This window comes from Anguilla anguilla, chromosome 2, assembly GCF_013347855.1.
Source record: "Anguilla anguilla isolate fAngAng1 chromosome 2, fAngAng1.pri, whole genome shotgun sequence".
Taxonomy (NCBI): Eukaryota; Metazoa; Chordata; class Actinopteri; order Anguilliformes; family Anguillidae; genus Anguilla; species Anguilla anguilla.
The window spans coordinates 34,018,801-34,045,326 of record NC_049202.1 but is presented as its reverse complement, the minus strand read 5'-3'; the positions used below and the strand labels follow the sequence as shown (position 1 = coordinate 34,045,326).

Genomic DNA, 26,526 nt, shown 5'->3' with positions numbered 1-26,526 from the left:
AGGTGCTTTGTGAAAGTCCCCACAGGAAAGCTAATGGTTAATGGCTATGAGCACATTGGAATTTTCACTGGCTTCAGAATCAGCTGATTGCCAGCATAGCAACCACAGGTGATTCAGCAAAACAGCCTAAGCCATTTTTTTCAAGTATAAAGAACAGGTCACTCTAAGCACAAGTAAGAAGTTTCAGTATATTACATAATGCACTGCTGCATAATTGTGGCAGCTGGTGTTCAGTTGTCTACGATCATGAAAATGCACTTCTTGTACGTCGCTTTGGATAAAAGCGTCTGCCAAATGAATGTAATGTAATGTAATGTAATGTGTTCCACCCCACTTGCCAGAAGTATAGTGCAATGGATAGAGAACTGCATTTGTAAGCCAGACACTTGCGGATTTGATTCTCAGATGGGACGCTGGCAATCAATACCCTTGAGTAAGGGTACTTAAACTTGGGGACTCTTGAAAATAGTGTCTGCTAAATGCCTATTTATTACGCTTCTGCGACCGCACAGGCAGCCCGGGGGCCTACTCGTCCAGGTCTGGCTCTTCCCGCGTCATGTTGCGCAGGCTGCGGAAGACGTCCCGGCCGAAGTCCTGCAGCTGCAGGAGGGAGAGGTGGGCGGCCACCTGCACCTCGAAGTCCCCGCTGAGGCGGGAGGCCAGGCCGGAGCCCCCGTACTTCACCCCGGTCTCGAACCGGCACAGTTCCTGCATCTGAGGAGACGCAAGAGACGCTCAGACTTCCACGCACCGCAAGCTTCGCTGACTCACTCGCTCAAATATCTAGATGCACATGCACAAGGTAAACTGGGCGTGCTTCCCAAGCCAGCGGTATTACTGTAAGTCATGATTAGATCATTCTAGTGAAGGTTCAGAAGCTTTGCAGAAGGCAAAAGTCTTCTTCCTGTGGGATTCCTGTGATGTAGCTCTATGATCTCATCCATCTGACCTTGATCAACTAAATTAATGGCTTTCCATTGTGGAACACAGTTTTATACCTGACATGTTTCAGATATGTCCTGCTAAGCACATTTAGCATGGTACAGTCTGAAGGTTTTACTTGCGCTTGCTTTGGAGAAATGGAGCAGACCTCACCTTTGTGATCTGGGCCAGCAAGTCTCTGACGTCAGCGTGCATCCCTTTCATCTTCTCTGGGTTGGACACTCGATTGTGGAGGGTACTTAGCACATCCTGGTACATCTGTAGCCCTTCTGAAATGTGCTTCAGACACATTTCCTGCAGGGTGCAACACGGAGGTCAATTAGGGCGGCAGCATAGTATAATGGGTAAGGAGCTGGTCTCGTAACCTAAAGGCCCAGGTTAGATTCCCAGGTAGGACACTGCCATTGTTCCCTTGAGCAAGGTACTTGACCTTCAGTATATATCCTACTGATAAATGGATGCAATGTAAATTCCATATGAGAAGTTGTGTAAGTTGCTCTGGATAAGAACGTCTGCTAAATGCATGTAATGTAAATTATCGGTCAAGAAATATTTTATTCAGTTTTCTACACACCTAGTGAGACAGACAGGCAGACAGACAGGCAGGCAGACAGACAGACAGACAGACAGACAGACAGACACAGAGCTATGCTCAGCACTCACCAGCGTGAACTCATCAGACAGGCCCTTCAGTACAGGGGCTCGGGGGATCTTCAGGGAATCCTCCATAAACTGCAGGTTACTGGGCTCACTGATTGGTTGAAGAGTCGGGTGAAGAGTCAGACTCTGTGTGAGAAAGGTGTCATTAGTGTGCTGTCCCTATACTAAGCAGCCAGACCACACCACACTACCACCATCCATTCAGTCCAGCATCGGAAGCTGATTCAGAAAGTAAACATAATTCATTCAAATTTTCTTTCAAACCTAGTTGGACTATCTGGCTTGGAGACAACAAAGAATGTAGCAGCAATGCACATGTTGTACAGTGCACAATGTGAATGCTGTTTAAATCAGATACAAATCTTCACAGCCCAAAATATTTTTGCTAGGCTCTTATTTGTCTTGATTGTGTGAGAATTCCATAAGTAGATAAACTTGCATTACTGCCTGCATTAAATGCCCTGTAGCAGTTGCCAATTAACAATGCCATTTTTGAAACAGTGAAAAACCTGCTCCACTTTAGTACATTCCAGATGGGCTGTTTGTGGCCATGAGTCTTTTCTTGTATACCAGAGCAATAAATTATGTCTAGGCTGCTCTATGTGGCTTCAAGCTTTGAATACCTGACATTAGGCCTGTGGTAGCTTGGATTGTATTGTTCTCTAAAACAGTATTACTACTATCCATGTCGTTGGGACAGCCATCTTTGAACATTTGATATTTCTAAGGACACAGCAGTAAGCTGAGAAGCTTTTCTACTACTTCGGGTACATAAACTACAGGGAAAAATAGCCCACGAGTCGCGTCTAAAAGGGTACGGTTCGACATCAAAGTATAATTCAAGAAAGAAGAAATAAAATTTTGGTTGCAGCTCTTTCGTCTATGCTGGGCGTCTGATACCTGATCAGGGGTGCGGTACGAATTAAAATACAATGACAAAGCATGCACCGTCCTCTCAATTTGGTAACCCGGAGTGAACATTCAGATGCGTAACAAGCTATAGTATCCAATGAATTACGTCTCGTCGCGTGTTCCGAGTCATGCTGTCCACACCTACCGTTTAATTCAAGGGTTTTCAGAATTATAGATGTGCAATCGTAAATATCGGTATTTGTATGAATGAACTAGATACTGAGTCAGGACTCAAAATATATCATGGTATTCAGCAGAAAAATATAAAACTGGGCTATGTTGCCAACAATACATTTTAAACGCCCGGAGCTCATCGAACTTGGCACAGCAAAAATTACTTGCATCGCCAGTCTTTCCGAATAAATGTAATTTGCTTATTATTTTCAGCTAAAAACCAGGCAAAATGATGCAGGTAATGTTAACACGAGAACATAACTGTCCTTGTCCTAATAACCGACCAGCATTCATTCTCGACCGTCCTACTCACCTTAGAACTGACGCAGGACTTGTGCGTGTCGGGTATATCTTTCAGGATCTTGTTGACCAAACTCTGACTGTGTTCAACAGCACGGAGAAAATCGGGGCGTTCCATAAGTGCTCCGTCTTTAAGTGAGAACTCCGTTAGTGGGGCGGCAAGGACTGCTCCGACCAGATAACAGTGCAGGGAAAAGGCTGTGGGGTTGAAAAAAAAAGCGTTATCTCCGCCGCCCTCCAACGCACGATAGCAATGTGAAATGGGTAGGCGGTAAGTGCTGAGGCCTTAGGAGAACAGATGTGTGTAAAATGAGTGCACGCTACAAAAATAGTGCACGCCGCACAGCGCCTCCAGCAAACTCGAGTCGGGATTGAAGTAAATATACAACAATAGTCCACATTGGTTTCAGTTCATATTGGGGACAACCTCGCATTGGCTGGTGATTAGAAGACAACCAGACACCATCCCATTAAGATACCGTCCCATTAGGTCACTGTATGGCTGCTGGAAATCCATATTGAAAGACGTTGTCTTAGACCCCCGCACCCCCCGCCCCCGCCCCCAAACAACAAAAAAAAAGAGAAAAAAAAAAAAAAAAAAAAACTATTCCAGTAAGTAAGAAACATTGAAGTCCAAACAAAATATAACTACAGCAATAAATAGGAAATATACTCACTGTAAACGTTCATCCTACTAAATTCCAAGATGTAGTGGTTTGGTGGCGTTATCTGTGGTCTGTATGGTAAGATATGTCTGGCTCCAGTGAATATTAGTTTTGAGTAGAAACGTATTTATACCTCAATTTGGGACTTTCCTTTCAAAACTCACGAGTGACCCTTTGTGACAGAAGATTGTGACATTGTGCGAGTGCTCCCACACTCTCGGAAAAAAACGTAAATATGTTGCAATGTATGTATATTTATGTATTTTTCTCTATATGTTTGGAAATTGCATTGTTAAAAAGAATAAATAATATAGTAAAGGACAAATAGATTTTATCTTTGTTTTCTCTACTTTGTGTTCTTTTTTACCTCTTCTATAGAAGAAGTAAAATATAAATATAAAGAATATAAAGAAATGGCTAAGATAAGAAATATCAAGAGGCGGTGATTTCAATATTATATCATAATATTATTTCCCCAGTATGTTCGGGGAAAGTCAGAAATTGTAAAGAGAAAACAAATGAATTATTTTACAAAATTAAAATGTGACATTGCCTTATTACAAGAAACACACTTAATGAAATAAAAAAGTGGATGCAAGAGGGGTGCAATTTAAAATGAAGGTACAATTAAGCATGAGGTGAAAGTACAAATTGAGGATTCTAATACAAGGTTTATTTATTTATTTATTTTTACAGATAAATACATTCTGATTAATTTTGCTCTGTGAGAGGGAAATTATATTAAAGCTAACCCAGAAAAATGAAGGAATGCTGTATAACAGTTATAGTGATCTGATTCCTGGTGCCAAATATAGGCCTACTTGGTTTTTTAAAATCAGTTTTCATTTATTTTGGAATAAAATAAAGGAATTCAGTTCAGTTTTTTTTTTCACTTTCCTTTTGGCTACTACATGACCTGGCAGCTTCTAAATCACTATCACACACAGGTTCACTCTCCAACCCAAAATGGTTACTTTTGTAAATTTTCCCATGTTACCCATGCAGTAGACAGACCTATGCAATAACTATGTTGATGCACACTGAACATTAAGTAAACCAACATGCTACGGTACCATATTAGTACGAGGATAAGTATTAACATTCACATAAAATCTCAATATACTGTCAGATATCTAGTATTGAATATTACCTTTTAGAGACAGACAATATAATTTGATTTGGAAAATTTGATTAAATTTTGATTAATTTTGAGTCCACATTTTGATTAAATGGCCTGCTCTCTGTTTGAGCTGAACTAGGACTGCGATGTATCTCTCTTCTCCCCTCATTCCTTTCTTTTGTGACCTCTCCTCCCTTTCATTCATTCCGTGACTGTAACCTGTCCATGTCTGTAACATGCATTGTCTAAGGTAGTTGAAACTTTGTCTTTAGACTTTGAGTTGCACATTTTGATGAAGGCTGATCCGACAGGTTGTTCTGCTTATCAACAAATTGTGCGATATAATTGATAATAATTACCAAATTAAAGCAAATAAATATATTTTATATGTTGGATAAGTGAGAAGTTTTAACTGTTGCTGCTCTTTTGTTCGGTATAGCCAAACGTTAAACAAGGGTGTTAGCTGTTAAACCCGCTGAGTTCAGAACATAAACAAATCCTACCCAATCATCACTACCCTGAAAATGCAGTCCCAAAGCCATATGTTTGAATACCTAACCAACTGTCAGTCATTTAAAACTTGCCTAAGTAAGAAAATGCAGCATTTAACGTTTCAAAACTACAACAAACCATTTTATTTATTACATTTTAAGAACATATTCGATTTGTAAAAATCAGCTGTGTCCGACTGCTTTGAAAATAATTAGAAACAATTATGTGTTCTCATGAATGTGTGTATGTGTGTGTGTGCATTTTGTCTGACTAAAAAACTAAATACCAGGCCAGTTCATGTTGAATTACGCATGGGACTGTTATTTCACAGTTCTGAAGTGTACATTTCAACTAGTTAAATAGTGATGTTTAACCAATTAAAACACATTATTGTGATCACCTTATCCCTCATTGGTCCCTTATTAACCTTTAATAACTAACCCAACATACTACTTTTTTAATAGAAAAATATATGCTATTGGTTTGCAATTGTAAATATATTTAAAAAAACAAGACTTAATTGAACTTTTTACCACTATTGTTTTCATGTCTTATTTGAGAATTATTTTTAATTATTGAAATTAAAAGGTTTGTAGCGCTGCTCCTCTTTTACAACATTCCTCATGTATTTTGTGGTCATTGCAAGATTCTGCAGCTATTTGAAAACTAATGAATATTTGAAAAGTATTTTATTTTTCAACATAATATTTAAATACCATTATCAAATAGTCAACCACATATTTATTAAATATTATACTCAAATATCAAGTGGGTGCCAGTAAAACTCTCATGGCAATACTTACAGCATGTTTCAGAAAATGCCACTAGCATCATTTATGATTTGAAGCATCTTGCAGTCTTGTAATCTCTAGGTAATATATGTAATGTTTAATGGACATTTTGTTTTGATTTATTCCTCTGAATTTATATGGTTCTGTAATGCAATGAAAAAGCAAGTCGAGATTACATACAAAGAATGCAATATTTATATTAAGAATTATTAGAATTAAATGTGATGAAACTAAAGAAACTTCTAAGTGTTCTGCAATGTCACAAGAGATCTGAAAGTTGCACACCAAGACTGAAAGAGTATATCAGGATATCAGGAATCACTCCATTTCCATTATCAGGTGTTTCTTAGAGTAAATGCAGAAGTATATTTCTTTTGATATTGCAAATTTGGCCCACTTCCACAGTTGGCAGTCCCGCAGGGCGAGGCGTAATTCTGCACTACTTACCACATCCCCGGCAGCGAGCTGCAATGCGGAGAAGCATTTGTGATGCAAGACATCCTCCTAAACTGAGAGAATGACGGAGGGGCAGGCCAAAACTCCAAATGGACATTCCAAATTGGGGTTAAAATGGGTTAGCTTGACAAAAATATACGCTGTCATTCCACTTCATCCAAGTAGGTAACCATCTGAGAGATGCAGTTTTCATCAGTTCAATTTAATGAACCAGTATCAGTGCAATGCCTCACAGTCATTGGCTAATGCTGTACTTCCTGGTACAAAAAAGCCCCACGTCTCCATTAAATAGCCTCTCGGCATGCACCCAGCGGATACGATCAGCTGAAAAGGAAATGGAGGAAATCCTTAACATTCCTGACACGAGTCCACTAGATTAACACCGAGGGACCCTTTCCCAGTGGTTTTTGGGTTTCTGTCAATTGAATTCACCCTAACAGAGAACCCGTCTGAAGGAAAGACGTGGCGATCGCATTGAGAGCTACGAGGGACAGGCCCTCGGGTTGTGCAAAGCACGGGAGATGCAAAAGATCTGTGGTGTCAGAAGGTGTTGCAAATCATCATCCCAATCCATTGAAGTGGTTTACACTTGCATAACGCATTGCGGTTCGTCAGAAATTCCCCAATTTGCATGTACCGGCCCCAAAATTTGCTCACGCGGTGCCTTTGAAGTTTACTTGTTCTGAAACCGAAAAATCAAACTGCCCAAATTTCAGATTCCAAGAGAAGTTTCCATGTGAGACAAACATGACCATGACAATGAAATTTATCACTTTCTGTTTTTCTTTCAAAAAGCCTCTGAGGGCAATCAGCAGAAAGAAGTGTCTGGAGTTTGATAATCCGTATTAAACCAGGTGTTTTTTTGTCAGATAAAGCCGTGTTTCAGTTTTTGGCCACACACACAAGCTGTTGGGTGCACTCTACGTGCAGACCAAAGGATCTTAAAAGATTCCCCAATATATGTTCACCTGTCACATAAAACATTATAGACGACACTACAGACAAACAACCAAGTTTTTTCCCCTTGCAAAAAACTGAAAACAGGGGTATATTTGTAACATTTTTTTGTGGAAATAAATTTTAAAAATTGAGTGCTATTTTGTCTGTTTCCATTCAGATAGATTTAAAATACAGCTCAGGACTAACATTTCTTTCACACATTCTTTTTTTCATCTTTATATCAAGGGTATGAACAATTTTTGAAGGCACTATATAAGCCAACGTTATCGCATTATCTGCTTCTGAATCCAAACAACACAAAACAACCGTGTCATTATAACACATAGAAAACGTTTTAATTGAAACAATCCATCTCCCCACTGACTGGTACAGTAATGCATCATTCTACAAGGATGGGTAGAGGGTGACAGTGACTTTTTTTTGTTTTGTGTGACAGTGACAACCCTTGGCTAACAGAAACCTTGCCTTTCCAGCACCCACCCAACCTCATTAACGGACGACGGTGGACGTTCTGTCATATTAAGGATTACATGATGGCACCGCATTCACGCATAAATCAGCAGCTCAAGACTTCTTAATAAGGGGAAACGATTGGATGGAAGGACATTGTACGGGCAGTACAAACGTTCCGGCATCCCAGTTGAGCTGTATACGTGAGACACCTTGATCTGACTGCTCAAATATGAATGTTTCCCCAAATGTTTCACTATTAAGTTGTAATGTGGCTGTAACAATAAATATATATCTTGAATATCTCAGAACACTCAAATGTTGGACGTCTTGGTTTGTTGCAGTTTTATAATGTAATTTGTCATGCAGTTTTATAGAGACAAAACAAACGAGTTCAGTTCTGCTGAACTGAATCAATTACCAACTGCCTCTTTGAACAGACCGGCTAGACAGATGATAGCAGTAAACACCAGACCTGGGTCAAATATGCATTTGTTTTTGTATTCAAATGCTTTACTGATGTATTGCAACCAATGAAATACTCTCAAAAAGTGCAAACCCCGCCTTCTGGTCATACTGGCAGGCTCAAATACACCAGGCAAGATCAATAGAGCACATAAAAGTATTTGAATCCGAAACAAATACGTATTTCACCCAGGTCTAGTAAACACCTATTCCAAGGAGTCAAAGATCGACTGAACTGCTCTGGCAACCTGTAAGCAGTGCAAAAGAAGTTGTTTTAAAAAAAAAAAAAAAAAAAAAAAAAAAAAAAGAAGCCCAGAAAAGGTGTGGCGTCATCGCTCCAAAGGATCATGGGAAACTGTCGTCGTCGTCCTCGGCCATCTCCTTGGCGAACTCCAAGTCCTGCTGCTCCCTCTCCCGACGCTCCTGGGGGACGAGGCGCGCTCAGTGCCAGGGCAGGCCGCATGTCAACCACAAACCACCCACCGCTATTTTTACTTTTGGCAATACGAAGGCGACTGTAGCACTGTCATATTTGCCCCCCCCCGCCCAGAGGAAGTTCCAGACCAGGAAAATCCGGCCTCTTTTCAACTGGTCAGCAAACATCAAGCAAGTTTTAGACAAGACTGCCACCCTGTGGTCTTTCCAAATTTGCCCATCAATGAGGCAAACTGATGATTAATAAGTAAGCTTTTACTTAAAGCAGCATATATTTACATGATATGGCCAATAACATCAGTGCTGCCACATAAAAAAAACTTTTGTATGCAAAGAAATAACGGCTAAGGCTAATAGGCTAAGGCTAAATAAGGCTAATAAGGCTAAATAAGGCTAATAAGGCTAAAAAGGCAGGTATGTTGAGTCTCAGGTGCTTTTAAAGTGTAACATTTCACCACGCCTACTACTTCCCTCATACTTGGAAGCGGTTTATTTTAGTGATCCACAGTTGAGAGAATTTCTCAAAATATTATTTATTAAGGGAAGGTTAGGCTACGTAAAACAAGTATTTTTTTCTTTTGGCGCTTCCTCCCAAATTCTCATTGTTGAGGTAAGCCAAGTTCGGTTAACACAAACAGGAACGCGTTCCAGGAACTACCGAAGTGCCCGACAGTTCCAGGACAGATGGTTTCAGAACTGGTTTTGCGCCATGGAAAAAGGGCCATTAGATCCATTCTCAAACAGCCAGCGCTTTCATTTTACGCGATGCGCTGTGGCAAACGGTTCCTTTTGAAAGGCGTAGAATCTTCAACTGACAAACGATGGACCGTCAACCATTTATGGAAAATGACGGTAAAGACAAAGTGGAAAAGGAAATGACTCACAGCTGCATTGTGTTAAAGCTGTTATTATGGAACTTAAATACACCTTGAATTACCTTAATTAATCAGGAAACTGAGAGGAACAAAAACCATCGTACACATGGGAGTCGGCGACCCCAGTTCTATAGATAGCGATTTGTAATGGCTGACTTGTGTGTGCACGCCTGTGAATCACACCTCTGTGCCCCTGCTGTGGAGGGGAAAGATCGGTAAGTCTACGGCAGCGTTTCCCAACCGGTGTGCCACCGCGGCGCTCTGGTGCGCCACGTGAAAAATCCTTTAAAAAAAATCTTAATGTTCAAATGAATTAAAAAAAAAACTTCAATGAACAAATCCCATTGACAAAAGCCAAAATAAATGTCATTAAAATGCATATCGCTTAATTAAAACCCCGAAAGAACATTTAGGCCTGCTGCTGGCATGGTCACATCAACGTGGAGGGGGGGCTGCAGGGCGTTTACTCTTTATGCTTTTGAGAGCGGCGTGCCACGAGATGCTGTAAATTTGGAAAGTGCGCCGCGGAAGGAGAAAGGTTGGGAAACGCTGGTCTGAAGCACAGAGAGGGGCTGAGCGGGGGGGGGGGGGGGAACGCCACCATACCTCTGCGGACTCCAGGTCCTTGTTGTACGATTTTGGCGGGAACCGCATTGCCTGTGAAACGAGAAGGACAGAACACAGGTTGCAATATTCCTTCGATGGCTTTGAAGGACTTCCACAGAATAAAAACGAACACGCCTCGCGACAACTACACGAAAGGAGGAAACACACAAGCAAAAAGAAAAAAAAAAAAAAAAAAAAAAGATTTCATAAAATCATCACCCAGTGAAGGGCGGGGCTACCTTGACGGACATGTTGTGGATGTCCAGGCAGAAGGATATCCTCTGGTGGAAGGCCAGCTGTGGCTCTCGGGTGCCGTAGATGTCCATGGTCTCTTTGGACTGGACGTAGCCCTTCTCGTGGTTGATGCTGGCCTCGATCACTCCATCGCGGATCGCCTGGTTTGTGAAGAGGGGGCAGGGCTTGTGGTCTACATGTTCTGACCTGGCGTTCTTAAGTCATCCGTCTGAGGATTGGTTTCGAACTTAATTCACTGCCTTGGCCTATTATATTCCTTGCAGGTATGAGGGAGAACCTTATTAACTGGCCTGGCTTCTAATACACCTGCAGGTATGAGAGAGAACCATATTCACTGCTCTGGCTTCTAATACACCTGTAGGTATGAGAGAGAACCTTATTCACTGGCCTGGCTTCGAATACACCTACAGGTATGAGAGAGAACCTTATTCACTGACCTGGCTTCTAATAGAACTGCAGGTATGAGAGAGAACCTTATTCACTGCTCTGGCTTCTAATAGAACTGCAGGTATGAGAGAGAACCATATTCACTGCTCTGGCTTCTAATACACCTGTAGGTATGAGAGAGAACCTTATTCACTGGCCTGGCTTCGAATACACCTACAGGTATGAGAGAGAACCTTATTCACTGACCTGGCTTCTAATAGAACTGCAGGTATGAGAGAGAACCTTATTCACTGCTCTGGCTTCTAATACACCTGCAGGTATGAGAGAGAACCTTATTCACTGCTCTGGCTTCTAATAGAACTGCAGGCATGAGAGAGAACCTTATTCACTGCTCTGGCTTCTAATAGAACTGCAGGTATGAGAGAGAACCTTATTCACTGGCCTGGCTTCTAATACACCTGCAGGTATGAGAGAGAACCTTATTCACTGCTCTGGCTTCCTATACACCTGCAGGTATGAGGGAGAACCTTATTCACTGGCCTGGCTTCTAATAGAACTGCAGGTATGAGAGAGAACCTTATTCACTGCTCTGGCTTCTAACACACCTGCAGGTATGAGAGAGAACCTTATTCACTGCTCTGGCTTCTAATAGAACTGCAGGTATGAGAGAGAAGCTTATTCACTGCTCTGGGCCTGTGAGCACATGGCAGCGAGGTGGGGGTCCGTTACCTTGGCAACGATGAACTCGGCATCCTCAGGGCTGTCCAGCTGCAGCTTCTGGGCGATGTCGGCCAGAGAGATGCGGGAGTAGGACAGGCTGATCATGCGCACACCTGTGGAGAACGAGGGAGGGAGAATCTGAGCTGCTGTTCTCTCGCTACGCGGCTGCCTGGGTCGGTTAATGGCCAAATCTGGATTCTGTAATCATTTTTTTAGCTAGTGGTTTTAGCCAACAACGACAAAAACGACAAAGCCAAAAAAGTCGCTTATGCTGCCTCCCACGTTCATACCCTGCTTGGTTGCAGTCAGCATGAGGTAGTGACATCCTGAGTTTCTGTTGCACGATTTTTATTTTATTCACCTGACAGCGAATGAACTTGACGAGTTCATTTCAGCCGAAAAAGTACAGCACATTCCCACTGGAATGCTCAATGCTGTACTGGAAGTAAGGGCAGCACCCAAGCTCCATTTAAACAGGATAAGTGGCCCTCTTGCAAGAAAGCTATAGGGGTACATTTCCTAATACACGCACAATAAGACAGCGATGATATGTTTATATCGTAACTTGAGCTAAGCTAACTTTGCCGTTTGGCAGGTTAAAAGCCTTCAATCCTTTCATGGCGAATGTGTTACGTGAGAACAGAGGCTTCTTTGCAAGCAGCCAGATCAGATCCCATTATCTTTCAGTAACCAAGCGCAGGACATCGCCAACCCTCCCTGCCAGGAACTTTCCAGAAGAAACTGCACTTGTATTTTTCCACACATAAATCACAAGTGCAAAACAGGCGTTCTCTCTCAGCTTGAATGTCTGAAGTGAAGCAGCTCCAGCTCGATCTTATTCATGTACCCAACCTAGTTACCAGAGCATCAAAATTATTCTCTGCTTCATCAATGACACTTAGCTTAATCAAGAATGTCAGAGGCCAGAGTTGTAGTTTTTTAGAAAAACACTAGGACTTCCTGAATGTGTACTTAACTTCTTGGCTGGCTATACTTCCAGGGCCTCAGTGCTCTTCATCTCTAATAGCCTCAATTGGAAAAGCAGTTCAATGTCAAGATGGCACCAGTATTTACCGTGGATAAGCCCCAGTCCTCCTACACAACAGCTCTCATAAACGAATACCTTAAAACATGATTTGTAAGGATATCATTGGGGCAAAAACTGAACAAACGATACAGCTTGACCCACTGAAAATCTGATAAAGTACATAAAAACTTAAATAAATCTGTCTCTCAGCTATTATTTTGAAATGACCTCTTATGGAAATAAAGTAGATACCCTGATTGACTTAACACAGGACATGTATGGTAACATGAAATGTGTGGAGTTGTGAAAAATTGATTTTGAATGTCTTAAATGTCGTAAAGTTTTGGCCTCAACTGTAAGTTTATGAACGTGGGGTAAAGTGTTTAGAAGGAAACTCCACGGAAAGTCTTTCTTCGGGGCGGAGCATGTGACGGTGACCCGGCTCAGGCTCTCCAGGGGGCGCTCACCCGTTTTGATGACGTTGTGTCTCAGGCGGATGATGAGCGTGTAGGTGCCGTCGGTCTGGAACTTCTCCCCGAACTGGTCCAGGGCCTGGTTGAACTTGGCGAGGTTCCCTGTTCGTACGGCTGCGTTGGGGGGGGACAGCACAACGGTCACATTTAACGGGCACGCGCGGACGCGGCACGCCGACGGCTGCCGGGGCGGGGGGCCTTGGAAGCTGGGCGCTGGCCTGGATAGCTAGCAGGATTAATGCCAGTCTCACTTTCTGTGGAGTATGCCCAGTGGACTGGGGCCATCAATATCGAGGCATTAGCATTTTAGAATTCAATACAAACCATTCTCTGTTAGCACAGGACGTGCCAACTTGTTAGCTTAATAATTCGGGGATGTCCTTACATTCTGTACCTGTATAACAGTCTATTTTGTGTTCAGTGGAGATGAAGTGCTTGTTAACTGAAGATAGAACTTTTTACACAGCATTTACATTTGCATCTTGGATTTATACAGAAGCAACGCAGGTTAAGTACCTCGTTCAAGGATACGAAAGCATATTCTCAATGAGTCTGTCACTGCAAAAGACTTACAGATTGTAGCATTCTCAGAACGGGTTAAGATTGGCCCACATAATTCAAAAAATCAGTCGATGTGGCTCAGCCCATCGGCAACTCAGACTTAGCAGCGGGCAAGCGTGGCTTGCAGTATTACATGCTGGAGTCCAAACAGGAGAGAAAGGAAGGAAGGAAGAATGAAGAACAGCAGTGGCTGAGAAGGTGAAGAGCTGGTACTGGTGTGAACGTGGGTGAGGGGCAGCAGGCGAGAGAGCGCGCTTACCCTGGGTGAGCAGGAAGTAGGGCATGAGGGACCTCTTGAGCGAGGGCTGGCGGAACTGCAGCCTGTCCGGGATCTCCCCGAGCAGCAGCTCCACCACGATGAGGAGCTTGTGCACCTGCGGCAGAGAGAGAGAGAGAGTGGGCGTGAGGAGCGGGAGCCGCTATGCCTGCCCGTGGTGCCACGGAGGGCCGTGAGCGAAGCGCCGGACCCCAGGGGCCGCACTGCGGGGCCGGGGGCCCCGTCCCGTTCAACGTGAACGTGCACAACAGGGCGAGAGGCTTTTCAGAGGTGAGCACAGCAAGTCTTTCCGGAAGGTTCTACCCACAGACAGCACAGCTTTGAGCTACAGTATCAAACTGCTGAATTTTTAACATGGCACGACTTTGTGTTGCATCAACTTTTGTTTTAATGTTCAGTAGATGGGAATCACACAAAATTGGCAACATAAATATTCAAGTTGCATACATACACAAAGCAAACTATATAAATCAACGTAAACACAACGTAAAACAATCCCTAAAAATCTTAACCGCGCATCAAATCATCGATGCCAAAAACGCCAAGTTTCAACTAGACTTTCACTGAAAAGTTTCAGTACTCAAATTAAAAGCGTTTAAAAAAAAATAATAATAATTTGGTGTTCAGTCCGTATAGGAAAATGGACACAAAAGCGTTCCAGCCGTAACCGTCTGATTTAAATGTCAGACGGAAGGAACCCCGCGATTCTAAGCTGTTGAGATCGCGGTGTGGAGCGGGGACAGAGCACCGTGTGGGCGGAGCCTCTCCCCGCGCTGCCGTTCGGGCCCCGGCGCCGGGCGGAGCTCGCGGCTCGTCTTTTTGTTCCTCTTAGCGCCGCTTCGCCCGGTGCTGACGAATCCCGCCGTTTGTGCGCGCGCGGCATCAAGGACCTCCGCGCCGTCGCCCTCGCCGAGGCGGCCTCCGCGCTCCCACAATGCCGCACTTCTCTCAAGGCCTCATCTCATAGAAACAGAGTCGTGCGAGGCTTTTAAGAGCCGTGCAGGGTAGCCTTCGCAAGCTGACCCTGAATACATGGTCTATACAATGTGTGATTATAATAATAATGGCCTTATGATAATAATAACAAATACATTTTCATTGACTGTTTCTAACTTTACAGGGAAAATCTCAAACCGTTTTATATTGCCATTGTGGTCATGTAAATTCAGATCAGTTGCTACCCAATATGAAAAAAGAAGTGCTACATACAAAAGCAATGATTTGAATAATAAGACAAAAACGGGTCAAAGGGTCTAAAGAGTGGAGTCATTCCACAGCTAATGGACCAGGCAGTCAGGTACAGCATGTTCCTCAGACTCCCTTCTTTTGTAATAAACATATTCCTTACCTCTCTGTAAAGACTAAAACTGAAGCTAGAACAGATACCAAATATTTATTGAGAAATAAATGATCGATGATCATCTAAAATGACCACCTTTTACACTTCAAAGATTTTTGATCTAATTGTCATATGTACTACTGTCATATTATTCATATTTGGGACAAAATTGTACTCAATTTGTATTCTTTGCATTCTGTGTAGGTGCTACGAATTAACTCGGATTTTCTTTTCATTCGTGTCCTACCATATAATCAGATAAAATGTTAGCCCCCAAACTGGCAGCCATTTTGGAATATCTTTAGACGCCTGAAGGCGGTTGAAGGACAGAGAGCAAGATTCTGATTAGGCAAATGTGATTTCAGTGCTAGCTTTGTACTTGGCAGGATTGTTTGTTTGTTTGTTTGCTGAACAGGTTACTCTACAGGGTTGGAGTCCTGATCTATGTGGTCACTTCTGGCACGACGATCTTTACTTCACTCTAGTGTGTTTTTTCTGCACCTCTGCACCTTGAACTGATGCACCTGTTGTACGTTGCTCTGGATAAGAGCGTCTGCTAAATGCCTGTAATGTAATGTAATGTAATGAGATAATCAGGAAGAATGTTCAATGTCCAAAAACGGGGTACAGCGGAACAGAAATCCTGAGCGTCCTGTGGCGCGCGGACGTACGGCCGCCTGACTGCAGCAAACCGCGTGCGGGAATTTAAAGTCGGTCCCCAGGGTGACTGGATGACGCCGCGGCAGGAGGCCAGGACGGAGGTGACGGCGGCTAATTACCTCTCGCAAAAAGCATTACAAAACAAAAAAACTTTTCAAACGCAGTGTCTTCATCGGGGTGTAGTGTGACCCTGAAGAAGACAGCGCGGGCTGAAACGTAGAAATGGTGTGCAGAGATTCGCAACTATATCTTTCTGTTTTTCCCACGGCGGGCAGGCAGGACTGCCGCCGTGGGCTATGCGTGGCAAATTGTGGTCACTCACTCACTCACTCACTCACGGACGACCTAAGAGGGACGTTTTGTAGGACGCATGCGCGGGTGGTGCTTCGTTCAGTAGGACGCATGCGCAGGTGGTGGTGCTCCAAAAATCACCACTTCGAACGGCACGACATTTTTAAGCACAGCTTTATCGCCTAACGTTACTTTAGCTAACCCTAACATGTTAGCGTTTCGAACGGCACAGCATTTTTAAGCACAGCTTTATCGCCTAACGTTACTTTAGCTAACCCTAACATGTTAGCGCTTCGCCTACTTTAGTTAACCTAGTTAGCGCCGTGGGTCTGGACGGATTCGGGCTTGTTATGATTGATCTCTGTTAGTCAGCACCTCATTATATTTTTGAGTTTGCATCTTCCCTATGAAATAAAAGTTTTATCACATTTATACGCTGTTTTGTCCTCATACTGCATTGTGTCAACTAAGTATGGTGTTAATCCGATGGACCTTGATGAAACCAATGGACCTCCTTTCCAAAACTGATGGGGGCGACGTAGCTCAGGAGGTAAGACCGGTTGTCTGGCAGTCGGAGGGTTGCCGGTTCAAACCCCGCCCTGGGCATGTCGAAGTGTCCTTGAGCAAGACACCTAACCCCTCACCCCTAACTGCTCTGGCGAATGAGAGGCATCAATTGTAAAGCGCTTTGGATAAAAGCGCTATATAAATGCAGTCCATTTACCATTTACCATTGATGTATCACAACTGTGTGACTTTTAATTGCTCTTAGGCTGCCTGAAAAGACAATTCTGCATGCAAAGTAAAACAGTTAATCCTGACGATTTACTGCAAAGATGAGGAGGGGTGATTACCGTAGGGGGAAATTCACAATTTTACATTATAATCACGGCATTGTTTGTGTGCCGCTGAAGTAAGCTGAGTCAAATAACCTCTGCTCTAGTTTGTGCAAGCGCTTACGGAAAAAAGGGGGAACTCAGAGTGATAACCACAATTAAAGTCGAAAACACCTAAAAAAGCCAATATCTGTAAGCTAACAAAGCTAATATGGGTTGCAAGGGCCCTTGTGTGAACTACTGTTGTGTATATGTAATGACGAATATTTTTCTTACACCTACTGGTAACCAATAAGAAACCCTCACAAGAGCAAGGTCCAAGATTTGTTGACTATATATTGTGTGTTCTCTCATTCGTGCTTTGGAATTACTGTGACTTGTCCATGTGAGCGTATTAGACTTTTTCCCTGGTTAGTTAATCATGAAATAATTTTCAAATACAAGAAAACGGTCTCTCTTCCTTCATGCTAAAGAGAGATTTCCACTACAATTATCATAATCACAACTGATGACACTAACCTCTTTGCACAAAAGACTGGATTAATTGTTTCATGACTGCCGTGTGTTCATCTAAAATGACCAATAATCTGGGTGGAGGGGGAGAGAAAGAGTTGCCATGGCAACGTGTCGCGTGTGTGTGTGTGTTTAGCTCTCTGGCTCGGGTGTGCTGACCGTCTGTTTGAAGCCCACGGCGGTGTTCTGGGGGGCCTTCCTCAGGGCGTTGGTGAGCGTCCTCCGGGCCTCAGTGTACTCCAGCTGGATGGCCTTAATGCGACCTGCAGCAGGGGGAGCAGAGAGCGCGTCACCGAGTGCCTCAACATACACACACAGCGCGTCACCGTGTGCCTCAACATACACACACAGCGCATTAGCGTGTGCACCGTCAGCTACACCTGTATGCCTCTCTCCTACATACACACACAGCGTGTCACCGTGTGCCTCAACATACACACACAGCGCATTAGCGTGTGCACCGTCAGCTACACCTGTATGCCTCTCTCCTACATACACACACAGCACATTACTGTACGCCTCAACATACACACAGAGCGCGTCACCGAGTGCCTCAACATACACACACAGCGCATTAGTGTGCCTCAACATACACACACAGCGCATCAGAGTGTGCCTCAACATACACACACAGCGCATTAGTGTGCCTCAACATACACACACAGCGAGTCACCGTGTGCCTCCACATACACACACAGCACATTACTGTGTGCCTCAACACACACACACAGCGTGTCACCAAGTGCCTCAACATACACACACAGCGCATCAGAGTGTGCCTCAACATACACACACAGCGAGTCACCGTGTGCCTCAACACACACACAGCGCGTCACCGTGTGCCTCTACATACACACACAGCACATCAGAGTGTGCCTCAACATACACACACAGCGCATTAGTGTGCCTCAACATACACACACAGCGCATTAGTGTGCCTCAACATACACACACAGCGCATTACTAAGTGCCTCCGCATACACACACAGTACATTAGCGTGTGCACCGTCAGCTACACCTGTATGCCTCTCTCCTACATACACACAGAGCGCATTAGCGTGCGCACCGTCAGCTACACCTGTGTTCTTCTCTCCTACACACACACAAACAGCTCATTACCGAGTGCACCGTCAACTACAACTACATCAGAGTGTGCCTCAACATACACACACAGCGCATTAGTGTGTGCCTCAACATACACACACAGCGCATTAGAATGTGCCTCAACATACACACACAGCGCATTAGTGTGTGCCTCCACATACACACACAGCGCATCAGAATGTGCCTCAACATACACACACAGCGCATTAGTGTGCCTCAACATACACACACAGCGTGTCACCGTGTGCCTCAACATACACACACAGCGCATCAGTGCGCCTCAACATACACACACAGCGCATCAGGGTGCCTCAACATACACACACAGAGGTAGCGGGCTGGCTCACTGACCTGTGTAGTAGAGATAGCGGCTGAGTCACTGACCACTACTGCTCACTGCCAGACTCACTGACCTGTGTAGCAGAGGTAGCGGGCTGACTCACTGACCTGTGTAGTAGAGGTAGCGGCTGACTCACTGACCTGTGTAGTAGAGGTAGCGGGCTGGCTCACTGACCTGTGTAGTAGAGGTAGCGGGCTGGCTCACTGACCTGTGTAGTAGAGGTAGCGGGCTGACTCACTGACCTGTGTAGTAGAGGTAGCGGCTGACTCACTGACCTGTGTAGTAGAGGTAGCGGGCTGGCTCACTGACCTGTGTAGTAGAGATAGCGGGCTGGCTCACTAACCTGTGTAGTAGAGGTAGCGGGCTGGCTCACTGACCTGTGTAGTAGAGGTAGCGGGCTGACTCACTGACCTGTGTAGTAGAGGTAGCGGGCTGGCTCACTGACCTGTGTAGTAGAGGTAGCGGGCTGACTCACTGACCTGTGTAGTAGAGGTAGCGGGCTGGCTCACTGACCTGTGTAGTAGAGGTAGCGGGCTGACTCACTGACCTGTGTAGTAGAGGCAGCGGGCTGACTCACTGACCTGTGTAGTAGAGGTAGCGGGCTGGCTCACTGACCTGTGTAGTAGAGGTAGCGGGCTGACTCACTGACCTGTGTAGTAGAGGTAGCGGGCTGGCTCACTGACCTGTGTAGTAGAGGTAGCGGGCTGACTCACTGACCTGTGTAGTAGAGGTAGCGGCTGACTCACTGACCTGTGTAGTAGAGCTAGCGGCTGAGTCACTGACCTGTGTAGTAGAGGTAGCGGCTGACTCACTGACCTGTGTAGTAGAGGTAGCGGGCTGGCTCACTGACCTGTGTAGTAGAGGTAGCGGGCTGGCTCACTGACCTGTGTAGTAGAGGTAGCGGGCTGACTCACTGACCTGTGTAGTAGAGGTAGCGGGCTGACTCACTGACCTGTGTAGTAGAGGTAGCGGGCTGACTCACTGACCTGTGTAGTAGAGGTAGCGGGCTGGCTCACTGACCTGTGTAGTAGAGGTAGCGGGCTGACTCACTGACCTGTGTAGTAGAGGTAGCGGGCTGGCTCACTGACCTGTGTAGTAGAGGTAGCGGGCTGGCTCACTGACCTGTGTAGTAGAGGTAGCGGGCTGACTCACTGACCTGTGTAGTAGAGCTAGCGGCTGAGTCACTGACCTGTGTAGTAGAGGTAGCGGGCTGGCTCACTGACCTGTGTAGTAGAGGTAGCGGGCTGACTCACTGACCTGTGTAGTAGAGGTAGCGGGCTGACTCACTGACCTGTGTAGTAGAGGTAGCGGGCTGGCTCACTGACCTGTGTAGTAGAGGTAGCGGGCTGACTCACTGACCTGTGTAGTAGAGGTAGCGGGCTGACTCACTGACCTGTGTAGTAGAGGTAGCGGGCTGGCTCACTGACCTGTGTAGTAGAGGTAGCGGCTGACTCACTGACCTGTGTAGTAGAGGTAGCGGGCTGGCTCACTGACCTGTGTAGTAGAGGTAGCGGGCTGGCTCACTGACCTGTGTAGTAGAGGTAGCGGGCTGGCTCACTGACCTGTGTAGTAGAGGTAGCGGGCTGACTCACTGACCTGTGTAGTAGAGGTAGCGGGCTGACTCACTGACCTGTGTAGTAGAGGTAGCGGGCTGGCTCACTGACCTGTGTAGTAGAGGTAGCGGGCTGGCTCACTGACCTGTGTAGTAGAGGTAGCGGGCTGACTCACTGACCTGTGTAGTAGAGGTAGCGGGCTGACTCACTGACCTGTGTAGTAGAGGTAGCGGCTGAGTCACTGACCTGTGTAGTAGAGGTAGCGGGCTGGCTCACTGACCTGTGTAGTAGAGGTAGCGGGCTGGCTCACTGACCTGTGTAGTAGAGGTAGCGGGCTGGCTCACTGACCTGTGTAGTAGAGGTAGCGGGCTGGCTCACTGACCTGTGTAGTAGAGGTAGCGGGCTGACTCACTGACCTGTGTAGTAGAGGTAGCGGCTGACTCACTGACCTGTGTAGTAGAGGTAGCGGGCTGACTCACTGACCTGTGTAGTAGAGGTAGCGGGCTGACTCACTGACCTGTGTAGTAGAGGTAGCGGGCTGGCTCACTGACCTGTGTAGTAGAGGTAGCGGCTGGCTCACTGACCTGTGTAGTAGAGGTAGCGGGCTGACTCACTGACCTGTGTAGTAGAGGTAGCGGGCTGGCTCACTGACCTGTGTAGTAGAGGTAGCGGGTGACTCACTGACCTGTGTAGTAGAGGTAGCGGCTGACTCACTGACCTGTGTAGTAGAGGTAGCGGCTGACTCACTGACCTGTGTAGTAGAGGTAGCGGCTGGCTCACTGACCTGTGTAGTAGAGGTAGCGGGCTGAGTCACTGACCTGTGTAGTAGAGGTAGCGGGCTGGCTCACTGACCTGTGTAGTAGAGGTAGCGGGCTGGCTCACTGACCTGTGTAGTAGAGGTAGCGGGCTGACTCACTGACCTGTGTAGTAGAGGTAGCGGGCTGGCTCACTGACCTGTGTAGTAGAGGTAGCGGGCTGGCTCACTGACCTGTGTAGTAGAGGTAGCGGGCTGACTCACTGACCTGTGTAGTAGAGGTAGCGGGCTGGCTCACTGACCTGTGTAGTAGAGGTAGCGGGCTGGCTCACTGACCTGTGTAGTAGAGGTAGCGGGCCCACTCGTTGTTGTTGGCCTGCTCGGGGAAGACGGACTTGGACACCAGCTTCTCGGCCTGGTCGTACAGGTTGTACTGCAGGTAGTTGCGCAGCAGCAGGTTGAGCAGCGTGGCCTGGCCGTCCGCGTCGTGGCGAAGCGTGGCGGTGCGGAGGCGGGCGTGAAGGAAGCTGATGAATGAAAGGGGGAGGGGCTTAGCGAAACCAAACAAGTCACATTCCAAACAGCCAATGAAATTCCCGGCCTGGCCACGCTTCTAAGCGAGGATGCCCGTCAGAAAGAATCGGTAGAGATGGAGCAAATTCTCGCATGCAAAGCACTGTAAATGGTGGTGACAAAACTGCTCAAGCAACGTGTTGTTTTATGTATGCTGAATATATTCTAGGATATATTTTTCACTCACCATTACAGGGAGGGAAAAAAATATGTGATCCACTTATCCAAGTCTCGGTTCCAGCAACAAACAGCCTTACTTTTCAAATGTCAATTCAACCCCAGGCTTGGTTTGGAATCTCTCAACATTCTTTAATTTCATTTAATTGTAATTGTCTTGTTCTCCATCTTTTTTTTTTTTTTTTTTACTGCGTTTTTATGTTTTCTTCCAGTTTGAAATGGATATTATATTTTCATGTCTGACCCATAGCTTTACACTTTTCTGTCCAATCAGGAGGCACAGACTACTGACGCAACAGGCCTAACAGACACACACCTTATGGTAACAGACAACCTGGGAGATGAACAGGAGAGGTATTGCCTGTCCAGTGAGATCTGTGTGTGTGTGCGTGCGCGTGTGTGTTGAGTGTGTGTGTGCGTGCGTGTGTGTGTGCACATGTGTGTGTGTGTGGGGGGGATGCCTCACCTGCGCACTACATCCAGCTGGTTGAGGAACTCGTAGACTCTGGAGTGGTAGTAGTAGCACTTGGCGGCCACCAGGTCCAGAGCCCTGCGGTTCTGAGAGCTGATCTTCTGCAGGAGGTCGTCTGACACCTTCTGAGCCTGCGGGGGGAGCAGAGGGGGCACGATGGAAGGAGGGTCGCAAAAAACATACCCATAAACACGGCACGTGCATCTGACATTCACACACATCACAGTGTTCACACAGCACTCATTCATGGGATCACTATAAAACATTCTGAGGGTGAAAACATCAGCTGGTTTTTGCTTCACCTCACCTCCACATCGACTGAAATGCTGACCTGGACAGATTATAGCCAAATCCTTACTTTGACCGTTTAAATTAATTTCTTATTTTGACAGGAAGTAGCATTCTGGTGCAGCATGACCAGACCAGATGAAGACGACACTAATTCCAGCAGCATTCCAGGGCTGCAGGACTGCGTGGCTACACCCGCTATTTCACATCGGAACACAATACCGCGTTAACAGCCATTCGCTCCATGAGACCTTAGCGTACACAACAAACAGCGCGGTGGCATTTTCGATCAGAAAACAAAGCGCGGACCCTCACCTCTGCGTAGCGCTTGTTGTTTGTGAGGTAAACCACCACGAGGAGCTGCAGGTAGGCCTCTACCTCAGGCAGCAGGGGCGTGGCAGCTGCCTTACCCGTCCTCGGCCGGAACTGGACATCACCCTCCATGTCCATTGGCTGAAGGTAGGATGCAAAGCATACAAGAGAAACAACCACGTTAATGATTTCTGACTAAAAAGCAGTCATCTCATCACTGATTGGTTGAAGGTTTGAAGACTTCCAGCTGTACTATAGGGCTAAAAAAAAACCGAAGGGTCTATGCAAAATTCTATACTAAAGGTCTACTTCCAATCTGAAAACTTAAAGAACTGAAAAGAAACCGAAACTAAAAGAACAATGACTGAGCCAGTGAGGCTGAACTGATTTCTATATAGATTTTTTTTCTCATTTTTCTGTCCAACTTGGAATGGCAAATTGTATTTTTCAGCACTCATTGCCGCAACCTCCCCTGTCGACTCAGGTGAGCGCAGACAAGCATGTGCCCTCGTCCAAAGCTTGTGATGTCACCCTCCGCAGTTCAGCAGCAGTGAGGCCGGCACAGAGAAGAAAACGCTCTGTGTGCAACCCAACGAGCGGACTTGGAGTGGTCTCATTAACCAGTGGGGGGTCGGTGATACATAATGAGACACTTCTAACCCAGCCAGCTGAAAACCCCCCCCCACCCCCGGGTGATGCTACAGCTAACTGTCCATTGGGCCCGCGGTGCTGCTAGCCACAGTGGGCAGTGGGCACAGACACGGTCTGGGTTTCACACCATCCGTGCACTGAAAGAGAGCCGTGGCAGGATGAGCAACAAGCAGCCCTGCTGAACCCAATTCTAACAGGGAACTACTTACTATAAATCGCTCGTCCCAAACATGGAGCCTCTCCACCCTAGCTCCCCAGTGGTGGAACGAACTCCCCGTTCCTCTAAGAACCACTGGGTCATTGCCCATCTTCCGCTGTGGTCTGAAGACGCATCTCTTCAGACTGTACCAGGACTAACTATCACTAATCTAACATCATTCTTATCACTTGAATCCTTCTAATATGCTCCTGTAGCAGTTTCATGTTACACTTGTTCCTCCATTCAGCACTTAATGTTATCTTGATGTTGTAGCTCGTCGTCTTGCATCCTAGTTTGACTTACCATAACTTTGTGACCTAGCCTATGCCTACTGGACTTAATGTGTTCATGGCTATGGATAACTGTTACATAATGAGTATAGTACCTTGTTGGACCTGTGTCTTGTACTAGTTCCAATGACCTTCAGTATGCACTTATTGTACGTCGCTTTGGATAAAAGTGTCTGCCAAATAAATGCAATGTCATGTAAATAAAAGTAAGTGAGATGTCAGAGGCGTGCAAGAGCAGGTGCTTCAGAGCAGCTAAACCCATCAAGCCAGAACTCATTACCATTGAATCCTATGCAACTTTGCCTTCATGCTCTGCTGTTAAAACACAAATGCAATCGCACTACCTTCGCGCTGCCCATCCCTAGGACGCCAGTCACGTCACGCAACTCCACCGTGAGGGAAAGGGCGGGAAGAGGGGCCTCACCTCCTCCAGGAAGCCGAGCAGGAACTCCTTGCCGGAGGCGTTGGAGGTGTAGAAGCCGGAGACGGCCTTGTGCAGGACGTTGGGGTTGAGCCTGCGGCTGGTGGAGGGCAGGGCCCGCAAGGCGCGCAGCACGAAGCGAGGCTCCTTCCCGGACACGGCCTTCTCGATCTGCTTCACGTGCTCTTTAATGTCTGCGTCACGGCGACAGGTAAGGGAGAGAGGACGCAAAAGCACAGCCACAGGGCAACCAATGAAAACAGTGCGGCCAGGAGAATCAAATTCTCTCCCCTTTTCCATCTGTCTGAAATTACTCCTGTTTATTTAAGTTACAGCTGAACATACAGATGAACACACATTTTCATAAATCAAACTTATTACACCAAGATTTCTGTGGCTTTAAATAGGTATGTAATAACGTAATCCACTAAATTACTTTTTGGGGGAATGATAAATGATTTAAAGAAGTCTCAATAAACAAAATACAACGGATTATAGGACAAGGGAGAACTAGAATTACATTACAAACAATTAGCTCTCAATTTCATCCAATATGCATTAACTGAAACCATCTGCTTTTAATCACACTTAATGCAGGGAACTAAAGAGGAGTTAATACAAACCTAGCATGAGTCAGCCCTTCGCTACACAGCTATACCAGCTAGTGTAGCCATAGAAAGCCTGGGCACTGTTTTGATGCATCACCGCTTTTGTGTTGACAGACACAGGCCTGGGTGAAATGAACGGGGAATGCACTGACACTGCAGTCTTTTGAATAAATGTTACGTTAATGTGATATCCGTCCATCCAGGCTTCAGCTCTGGCTTTCGTCTTACCTTCAAGCGTGAGCGTGTCCAACTCCTTATGAGGCTTCCCGGCGGCTGCAGCATCTTCCTCCGGCATCTCCACATCCTGAGGCTCGGGGCCTGGCTCAGGTTTCTTCTCGGCTTTGTCCCGGGGCTTCTCTCGCCGTTTCGATGTGGTTTCTTTCATTTCGTCAATACTGCGAAAGGCACTGTTTAACTTATTATTAATTTATAAATGTTACATGTGATTGGGCACCTCTATTATTATCAATGCAGCTAGCTACCCAGCTAAATTCCGTTGCGAGCAGAATGACTGGCAACTCCGGATGGACCGCAAAGGATTGTGGGGATAAGGCAGAACTAGTAGAGTTAGGCAAGACTGGAGGATCGCAGAGCAAGGTATAACCACCACGTTACATTAGATCAGGAATCGCTAATTTGCAAACAATAATAAACCTTTTAAAAAACGAGTAATAATAACAATAGTCATCATTATCACAAGGACATACTAACGGGTTTTTCTACATAAGTATGATTCATATTTATATTAACCTGTTTTGTTATATATTTTTATGTATTATTTGTTATAGTATCCACAATACATTACATAATACATTCCACATTGAAATGCATTACAAAAGAATGAACAATGTTAATTTTATTTAAATAACGAATTACCTATTTTTAATTATGCAGAAAGTAATAAATATGCTGTCTCGGTATACAGCCAAATATTAACTATTTAAATTTTTGTAAATGTTTAACCATCCTTCTCAGATCGCAGTTTAATGAATATGATGGTTGTCTTTTAGGGGCATATGTAAATTCATTTTAAAATGAGTTTCAATGTATGTTTATTAAATTATTTTACAATATATTTAACTCTTGCCTCAATGAACAATGAATTAGGATGCAGTTATCCCACACAGGGAAACCAACTTTCA

At 45.3% G+C, this 26,526-nt stretch overlaps 2 protein-coding genes across 2 annotated transcripts; both read right to left on the bottom strand.

Annotated features, from left to right (window-relative positions):
• Positions 1–326: 326 nt before the first annotated feature.
• csf3a (colony stimulating factor 3 (granulocyte) a) lies at positions 327–3,817 on the bottom strand. Its single transcript, XM_035405598.1, is given in 6 exon segments — positions 327–549; positions 552–714; positions 1,096–1,236; positions 1,606–1,728; positions 3,002–3,186; positions 3,666–3,817. Coding segments are annotated over 6 exon segments (684 nt in total). The 5' UTR covers positions 3,679–3,817; the 3' UTR covers positions 327–490.
• Positions 3,818–7,782: 3,965 nt separating this feature from the next.
• Positions 7,783–25,936, bottom strand: LOC118221026 (26S proteasome non-ATPase regulatory subunit 3). Its single transcript, XM_035405596.1, has 12 exons — positions 25,613–25,936; positions 24,780–24,970; positions 23,219–23,356; positions 22,610–22,746; positions 21,730–21,920; positions 17,802–17,905; positions 13,986–14,100; positions 13,160–13,279; positions 11,675–11,778; positions 10,543–10,698; positions 10,304–10,354; positions 7,783–8,810 (listed from the first exon to the last, which is right to left on the bottom strand). The coding sequence occupies exons 1-12, from the start codon at positions 25,767–25,769 to the stop codon at positions 8,733–8,735; spliced, it is 1,542 nt and encodes a 513-aa protein (XP_035261487.1). The 5' UTR covers positions 25,770–25,936; the 3' UTR covers positions 7,783–8,732.
• Between the last annotated feature and the right edge of the window lie 590 nt (positions 25,937–26,526).